The 9,719-nt window shown below is 27.3% G+C and overlaps 1 protein-coding gene across 5 annotated transcripts; it reads left to right on the top strand.

Moving 5' to 3' along the window:
- The first annotated feature begins 264 nt into the window (after window positions 1-264).
- On the top strand, window positions 265-2,953 carry LOC112274444 (uncharacterized). Of its 5 annotated transcripts, XM_073529926.2 has the most exons (5): window positions 265-462; window positions 1,130-1,174; window positions 1,438-1,572; window positions 1,804-1,967; window positions 2,307-2,953. In XM_073529926.2, exons 3-5 carry the CDS (start codon window positions 1,470-1,472, stop codon window positions 2,556-2,558), a joined length of 519 nt encoding a protein of 172 aa, XP_073386027.1. In that variant the 5' UTR covers window positions 265-462; window positions 1,130-1,174; window positions 1,438-1,469; the 3' UTR covers window positions 2,559-2,953. The 5 variants fall into 5 exon arrangements, with proteins under 5 accessions (XP_073386027.1, XP_073386029.1, XP_073386028.1 ...); XM_073529928.2 differs by lacking the exon at window positions 1,130-1,174 and having other exon boundaries at window positions 265-438; XM_073529927.2 differs by lacking the exon at window positions 1,130-1,174.
- The last annotated feature ends 6,766 nt before the right edge of the window (window positions 2,954-9,719 follow it).

Genomic DNA, 9,719 nt, shown 5'->3' with positions numbered 1-9,719 from the left:
TGTGGGGCCTTTATGCCAAGTGGGAGCAATGCAATTGCCACATAAGCAGACGGGGATCTTGTGTAGTGCCAGGTGGCGCCTATGCCACGTCAGACAAGGGGCTGTTAGAGAGGGAGAATGGAGAATGTTCTTGCCATTTGAGTGGGGACTCTTTTCTAGTTCGTGGGAACATGGGTTCCCCCTGAAGAACACAATTGGGAACGTTGACGAAAAAGGTGGAGGGGTACAAAAAGTTCGTCACTTTTTTATTGGGTTATTATTAGAGAAACGTTTATTCTAAATATGAAGATTGAATGGATTTTGTTCCAAACACTACAAGAGAGTGTGTTTGCTTGAAGAGGACAATGGAGTCCAATGAACCTGGACAATCTTAATGGGATACAACCCTCTTTTTGCCGAATGATGTCACTCTTTTTAACTTGTCTTTGTGTTTGTGGGGTAATTGCATAACTGTGGGTGAAGGTAGTGGTGTATGTACAAATATATATATATATATATATATATAAGAAAGAAAATAGTGTAAGAGTAAGTACATTCACATGTGATGTTGAGTTGTGAGATAAACATATGAAAATGTGATATTGTATATGTTTTGATTGTTTTAGTGTTTGGAATTTGGGTCAGCGATTTGAAATAAAGAACAATAATGTAATGTTAGGTTTTGATGTGATCATTTATAAATAAAAAATTTAAACATAATTATTATAAACAACTGTTTGTTTGTTTGTTTTGTTTTTTTTTTGTTTTTGTTTTTTTTTTCTCTAATCACCTATGCAATTGATTTTCGAAAAATTTCAATAGAATAATGATCTGATTACTCAATTTATACAACTTTCCCTTGTAAAACATTATAAAGTTCAGTTTCATTTTTTTATTTGATTATTTATTTGATTGAGTTTGAAAGATATCATAACTGCATGTGTTGAATTTTTAATTCAAACTAGGACTGGTGTAAATCTTATTAACCTAATTTTCTAAAAGTTATTGAGATGCTTAGTTAGTATATTATAGACAATGGTATCTGACTGTAACAATATCTGCAAAATTAATTTATGGTATCTGTTGCTTCAATTAAAATTATAAATAAAAAACCAAAAATCAGTTCTAACAAATTTGACACCATCCATAGGACATTTTTGCATGTAGGTGAAGGAAACAAACACATTTTTCTTTAGTATGTGTTCTGAATTGACACAAACCTTAGTGTTACTATATTTAAAAATGTGTTGTTTTTTATTTAAAGATGGTAAGAAGTAAGGGAAAATATAATTTGTATCTCTACAATATGTTGAGATATCAAAAATACAAGTATTCTTGATAATAACAAATCTACCTCACTTATCTTATAATATCAAATCTACCTCACTTATCTTATAATATCAAATCTACCTCACTTATCTTATAATATAAAATCCACCTCACTTATCTTACGAACAGAGCATGAGGTCGTTGAAGAGTTGCAAGCCAAAATGAAAATTGAACTTCAAGAGTGTATGGAACAAATTGATGCGAGCATCAATAAAAGCTATGAATTGTATGATGAACGGCATGACTATCACAAACTCATTTCAGGTTTTTATTTTTATTTTTTAAACTAATGATGTCCATGAATCGATTGAAGGTATGTTTTTATGAGAAAGGGTTGTAGATGTTTCAAGACTGCTGTGTTGAAAGCATGTCTAGGGTTTGCGTAACAGGAAGAAGCGAAGTGAATGAGTGTGTATACATATGTGTGTGTGTGCGCACTGTGATAAAGCCATTGCTGAGGCCAATTTGAAATGGGTTTCCTGACATGGGTACCAGAGATTCTGGAGATGTTGGAAGAAGGCGACGCCTACACGCGGTGGCAGCAATACGGCACTTGGATCGTTCTCGACGGAAGGCCTTTCGCGGAGACCGCGCTGTCCAGTGAGAAGGAGCGCACTGAGCGAATGAAAAACAAGCGGCCCACTCTCACTCTCGTGAATGTAATGTTTCCCACGCATACTGTTCTATGCAATCGAAATCCAAAGAATCTGGTTGTAGAAATGTTGACCGGGGTACTGTTCAGAGCGGGGGCGAGGGGCTGCCTAGACCATGCCTTTGAAGGAAAACAATATGAAGAAGATGTTCGTGATTGAGGGTGCCGAGGCTTGATTGAAGTTTAGATCCAAGCCCCACACTCAGAAATACGAACGTTTAATTGAGATCATGGCGTTCATGAACTTAGAATGGAACAGGCCGAGGAGGTGTTGCCCGAGTTAATAGCTGCTCACAAGAGATAATTTAAATAATTCACCGCAACCTGTGCCTGCAGGTGCTACCAGTATACGAGTCATAAAAATACCGACACAACAACTCGACAAACTTGGTTCAGGAGAACGAGATGCCGATGCGGTTGGCATATGAGCAACTCGACGAACTGGTTGCGAATGCGGAGCACGTTGAGTCCGCGATTGAAAGAAACCGGAGGCGTAGGCGTCTGCAGCAGGGAGTGTATCTGTGCTGTATTCTGCAGCTCATTGGGTGCATCTGATCAAGCTCGCCGAGGGCGAGAACAAGGACGACGTGGTGGTTGACTTGTTTCGGGTGGCCGTGAGGTTGAAAGCGGAGGTGTGTTGCTGGTTTGGTGCAGATTGGGAGGGGGGGAGAAGAAGATGGCCCGTGCTGCCTAGCAGCAGTTCCATTTGCCGACAATTCTCCGCGGCACGGAGGTTGGACCCAGTTTCACTTTGAAAAAGAAATATTCTCCATGGCTTATCAGATTGAATGGCAGATTTGATATTATAAGATAAGTGAGGTAGATTTGCTGTTATCGAGAGTACATGGGTATTCTTGATATTTCAACATATTGTACAAATTATATTTTCCCAAAAAATAACACTTGTTTCGAAAAACATGGCATAACTTTTTTTGTATGACTGTTAAATTTTTATGCTAGCATTACTTTTTATAATAAAGTAAATTTAATTAATATTTGTAGTTTTGCAAAAATCAACTTCAACACACTCTTCTTTATTCTTTATTTTTTTGGATCAAAATATAAAATTACACACACACACACACACACACATATATATATATATGTATATATATATATATACATATATATGTTAGTTTTTTCTTTTGCTTTGTTACATTCTATGAATCATGTCAAGCACTTGTAGGAGTTATTAGATGATAAAGATTGAATTGGATATATATGCATATATATAAATATTTGTATGTATATGTATATATATATATATATATATATTTAATGAATAGGTTGTAGTAATATAAAAAAATAGAAATAAAATTTATAAAAATGGTCTATATTTTTATCTTCTACTTTCATACTACAAGTAATTATTTAATTTTTCTTATAAATTCAAATACTATTGCAAATGATGAATGAGATATCTTAAAAGATGATGAGATGGTAGAACTTTGTAATATCATCATGTGATTTGATAACTTTTTATAGAATATTTTTCTCAACATTAAATGATAAGTAATAATAGAAGATTATATTTGTGATATTATTGATGAATTTTAGAATTTAAATATTTTATAGTCATCGATTTTGTACATGCATTATATATATATATATATATAGTATTTTCTTCAATAAGTTAAAGAGTTAATCAAGTCATTTTGTTGTACTTTAAATAAATAAAATATTAAAAGACACATCTATAATCTTTTTAAAATAAAATTAAAATCTAATTACTTTCAAATGGTTTTATTTAACATAATTTATTAATATTAATACTATATTTTATTTAACAATATAGTTTTAAAATAATGAAAGATGTATTTTTTAATATTTTATTTATTTATATACTTTATATTATTATAAATATTTATTGAGATCAATTAAATAGAATGAAATAAAGAATATAAATAAAATCTATCTACAAATTAATTGTAATATGTTTTTAGAAAAATCTGAAATTACAATAAATAATAAGCAACAAGGTAGTAATATTTTTAAAAACCATTTCTAAAAAAGAAAAATATCATATATATGTTCTTCAATTATCCTAAAATATCAAGAATATTCCTACATTATTGATAATAGTAAATATGTCTTGTAAATCTGTGATAATAACAAATGTATTCTTATTGGTGATAAGATATTACTTTATTCTTTGTTTTAGTTGTTATCTAGGATCCAAACTGCAAGTCATATAGATTTTGCTAGGCTCTTTTTTGATCAATTCTATTCATGCTTCTATAGCTCTTGCTTTAAACTATGGTTGTTAGACCAAATGTAATAATTCATGGAGTGAAGAAATCTAATGCTATAGTTGTGAATGTGTTGGTGTTGAATGTTTCCTCTAAGTGACTATTGATATTGAGTTGGGAAAAAAAGCATAGGGCATACTGTATAAAAATGACAAGTGGTTGAGCATTGGGAAGTTTGAGGCAACTTTGTTTCTAAACTAAACACTATATTTGAAGTTATCTAAAAATAACAAGCAAATTATCTTAGTGAAGAAGGAACTTATGTTGTATATATTGAAGAGATTCAAAGGTGAGCTTAAGGAGAAGAAATTTGTGGTATTGAAGGTTGTGGAGGACATAAAGAAGTTAACTTTTGGCAAGGTTGAAACATTTCTTAATTGTTTAGTTAGAAGCTATGATTGTCATGAGCATCAAATTATCCATTTGAAATCTGGATATTGTGGATGTCTTCATTAGCTAAAACATTACAAGCCAAGTGTTCTAATATTTGTGATTATTGTCATAGAAAAGCATGACAAACAACAAGATTAAAGCCAATTGAATTTAACAATTAAGAATGAAATTACTCTTCAAGATATTTTAGCAAATTAATTCTTAATCTAAGTAAGTATGCATTTCAATAGATTTATCATTAAGAATATATATAGTATGCACTTAACTTCTACACTTAAACATAAGAACTTAAACTTTTATCCAAAAGCTTGATTTGAGCAATTCATCACTCTTATGTGGCATCACCTTCTTGTTTTTCTACTGCCCCATAAATTACATTTATACCTTGAGGCTCAAAAGCTTGCTATGAAGCATAGAGACTTGCAAATGAGTAGATGGTGGTGGTGACATGCAATTCAAAAGATGCAAGCATCACAACACAAAAAGCGTTGTTACAACCAAGTATCAAAGACATGAATCAAAACAAGAAGAAGCTTAAAACTCTCTCAAGAAGAATAAATATTCATTCCAAAATTAATATAATATTAAGACTAGAATGGCTATTGTCAAAGCCAAGAGAAGTATGGATTCTTGAAATTAGATTGAAAATAAAAAAAAAAACATTGATAAGAGTAAAGAAGGCTTCACTCTTGCATCCATACATACTATCTAATTAGAAGCTACATGGTAATGTTCTACAAGATCTCTAATATGTGTTGACTTTGTAAGATACATATCTTAATTAGCAAGACAAGTTTATTGTATGTGTACTACATAGTTAGCTTATTCTACAAGCTACCAATATGTATGACACATGGTTAAGTTATTGACCAAGTTTCTAACATATTAATTAATTACAAATACTTGTAAAGTCAAAACCATGTCTATGAAGCTTCTAAGAAGTTTTTCAAGAAGATATTATAAAAATTAATCTAATTTTATCTACTTCTACATAATTATATTGATAATTATTGGAATATATATATATATATATATATATATCCATGATACCAAGCAATTGAGAATCTGCAATGCAAGGTGTGGTTTGTGAATTGATAGAAGAAAAAGTTGTGAGGTTTTTCCAATTTTCAAAAAACCAAAAAGGGCTTGGCAAAATTTGTGCAACCTATGGTTTGGACCCTAGATAATGACTAAATAAGAGATGTTGGTAATATCTTATTACCAAGAAGAGTATATTTGCTGTTATCACAAATATGTAGAATATACTTGCTATTATTAAGAATACAAAGGTATTCTTAATATTTCAGCATGTTTAAGGAATAAATATTATATTTTCCCTTGTTTCAATAACTGATAGAATTGGTTCTTCTAAAGAAAAAAATTAATTCACCTTTTATTAAATAAAATAAAAATAAATAAATATAAAAAATAAAAAATCATAAATAAGGTTTTAATTTGTTGCAAAAATATTTTTGTAATAATTTAATTTCAATTTAATCATTTCCTTTAAAATTATGAAAAAAATCATTCAAGAATTCACAAAATAAAATGAAAATTAGGTTTTTTTTTATAAAAATCATGAATTAAGAAAATTATGCATTTGAGACATTATTCATTCATATATTGTACCCAAAGTTTATAACTGCCCAAGCTTCAAACAGATGACCATTTTCAATCATAATTTTCAATTCAGTCATGTCATCATGTAGTTTTACTGCTTACTGAAAGTTACTGAATGATTCTAAATAAATTATAAAATCAAATTTTTTAAAATTAGAGCCAGAAATACTTAAAATATAATTTACAACTAATATCTGAAAAAACATAATAAATTCAAATGCTGCATTGTATAGTAGAACCCAAAGTAGTTAAATTTGTTGTTACATGTTCAGAAGCTTTTTAGTGTTAGAAGAGTTTAGATCCAAATTTATTGAGTTTTTATTTATTTTTAAAATAATTCTATATCTACATTAAACTATTTTAGGATTTTTATCTCCTAATAAATGATTGAGTTGGAAAACTTATATTGTTCTTGTGTGCGTCCCATAATTGTGATTTTATTTTATATTCACTCAATCAGTTATTAACAGTGCTAGATTTTTATTTTTTACATTATATATATATATATATATATATATATACATAAATTAAAGAAAAAATAAAATTATTTCTCATAAATGAAAAAAAAATTTCAATTTGAAGTATATTAAAAAAATAATAATAAACATAGCATATGGAGAAATAAAATAAAAATGAAAGTAGTTAACCGAAATAACAGCTACAGTATAACATAGAAGATTGAATTTTTTTGGTGGATCAAATGATTGCATTTTGGTAATTTATATGAGTTGCAAAGCAAATCTATAGATGAAATTTTGCAATTTAGTAAATAATTTTTTTTTGAACGTGTTTTGTAAACTTAAGCATTATTAAATGATCAAATTAAAAGTATTTGAGGTTGAATTGAATTAGGATTTTGAAAATTGGATTTTAAAGGTCAACAAGGATTTTTTATATGTTGAGAAATTTCTAAACTAGATTAGAATAAATTCTTTATATGCTAGTATTTGACTTGATTTTTTACATTTTTGCAAGATTTCAAAGCAATTTAATTGTTGAAGGAGGAGATATTGAAGCTGGAATTTTTTGCATTGAGGTTGGAGAAGAAGGATGACAAACACTCAAGTAGATTAAGAGCATTTTTTCTCAATTTGTAAGTAGGAATTCCTTTAAATTTGGAAGGTTATTCTTAACTAATAGATTGATATGTGTAATAAATTTGAATAAAAATCAATGGTTAGTATAATACTTGTTGAGATTTGAAATATATTTTGGTATTTATTTAGAGCTTACCTATGATTTATTAGGATTTCTTGTGATTTTTTTAGATTTTTTTTTTATAATTTTTATTTATTTATTTTTGATTTTATAAAAAAATATTTTAATTTCTATATTATTTTATTTTGGATTTTTAAAAGAATTATTTAAGGTTTATTTAAAGATAAATATTGTGTGATAAGATTGTTTAGGTTGTTTAAAATTGCCAAAGTATTTCTAAACACCTTATGCATTGTTTTTGAATTACAAAGTGAATGTCAAGGTTAGATCAAATTCTTTCATAAGTAGATACTATGTGTATTTTCAAGCTAAATTTTACCTAATATGACAACACAACTTTGGTCGTACTCACAATTACAATATGGATTAAAGCTCACAATGATTGTGACAATCAAGGATAAATAATAATACTAATATTTTAAACTTTTTATTTAATAGATTTGTATTTTTAGCAAATGCCATTACACAACATAGAAACTTATGTCAATAGTAATTGAGGTAAATCCAAAAGAACACATGTTAGGTACAGTTATGTTATGGCAACAATAAAGTACAACATGTTTATGGACCTAAATGACAAATGGGATGTATTAGTTTTTTTTGACTTATAGTACCAACAAACATAGCTTCATCAAATACAAATCATACAAAGTGAGTTTTTTAGTAACAAAAGCTAATACATTATACTTGTTATTTAAGTTTTGTATATTAAATTGTATGTGTTCAAAAAAAATTCTAACTTTTATTTAGATGGATGGTGATCACTTTAAAAGACTATATAGAATAAGAAGTTATTGAAGTTTTATCACATTGTTTGTATGATTGGCTACTAATTTATTGAACCAATTGATTAAATTTAGATATAGATCAGTAATTATGTAGAAAATATTAGACATAAAAAATAATGCTTTTAAATCACAGTTAATATCAATTAATATAGTTGCAAAACTTGAATAATAATAATACCTTGTTAGATTAAATTAATTGGTAAATACTTCTATTTAAATTAACTTTCATAATTGGTAGTTTTTCTTCCTATTTTTAAACATATAGAAATCTTAGCTAAACTAGATTGGTAGAAAAAAGCTAATTCAATATTATCAAACAAAAACATCTATAAAATATTTATATTTCTTAGAATTTTATTCAAAATTTCATTATCCAATATGTTAATGATTCTACCACCACTATTAAAGAAGAGGAAGAAAATATTTTTTATTTATTAATTATGATTAAGAAATTCAGCTTAATATGTGGTTTGAAAATTAATTAGTTCATATTTGCAACCTATTGACAATTAAAAAAATAGACAAACTAGCATAGAAAAGTCAATTTGGATAGGTATGGGAATCTTATGTAGATATCAATAAGTTCCTTGAAACTTCATTTAACATTTTTTTGAATATGAAAAATTTTGATAAATTTTATATGAATAAAATGACACAAAATTAGACTATATGTGCTTAACAAAAAATCAATGTAGTAGATTGAGCAATTTTTATATAATTTTTTCTTTTTTATATTTATTTTTAGCCATATAAGATAGATAAGTAAAAGCTATTCAAAAAATTAAATAAATGGTTGAAATAATATTATAAACAAATGCCATTTTTTTTAATATTATTTGTTTATTGTAGAAATTGTAAAGAAGGTAGTTTTAGTATCATCAACCTAAAAGAAGCTAACAAAGCTCTTTTATTCTAATAGATGTTGATGGCATTTTGACCAAGTTAAGTAAATATTTAATATCTTCACAATTTTAAAAGGATAAATGCTATAATATATATTTTATAAGAATTGGATACTAAATCTTATTTGGTCATTCATCTCAAATCATTAATAGAATATGTGATTTCTACAAATGGATCTTAATTTGTAGAACTATTCAAAATAAAGTATTAAATTATTTGAATACAAAAATATAAAAATTAGAGTCTTTCATATTATTTATGTATTTATTAAAAGTTAAAAGTATTTAGAAGTTATAAGAGTCTTATAAAGAAAAAAATTACAAGAAAAGAGTCTTATTGAGTCTTAGAGATAATTATCATAGTTGCTCTAGTATTCTTGCTTATTATTAAATGTTAATATTTAGTTCATAAGATTAATGTCTAAATTAGCTTTCTATTTATGTGTAATTTTTAATAAAAAATATATAAATATTATTTGATATTATAATTTTTTTTAAAAAAGATCATCATTTATTTTAAGTTGTTTATATAAAAAATAAGATAATCAATCAATTTAAATTGATTTTATTATTATAAAAAATCACAAAA

Source organism: Physcomitrium patens, chromosome 21, assembly GCF_059467195.1.
Source record: "Physcomitrium patens ecotype Gransden chromosome 21, ASM5946719v1, whole genome shotgun sequence".
Taxonomy (NCBI): domain Eukaryota; kingdom Viridiplantae; phylum Streptophyta; class Bryopsida; order Funariales; family Funariaceae; genus Physcomitrium; species Physcomitrium patens.
Note: the sequence above shows the minus strand (reverse complement) of the source record. Positions and strands in the feature narration are given on the sequence as shown.

Coding starts and splice junctions, on each gene's coding strand:
- LOC112274444 (XM_073529928.2), top strand. CDS start 1,470: ATGAAAATTGAACTTCAAGAGTGTATGGAACAAATTGATGCGAGCATC. Junction 1,573..1,803: donor CTATCACAAACTCATTTCAG/GTTTTTATTTTT, acceptor CATGGGTACCAG/AGATTCTGGAGATGTTGGAA. Junction 1,968..2,306: donor CCACTCTCACTCTCGTGAAT/GTAATGTTTCCC, acceptor AGGTGCTACCAG/TATACGAGTCATAAAAATAC.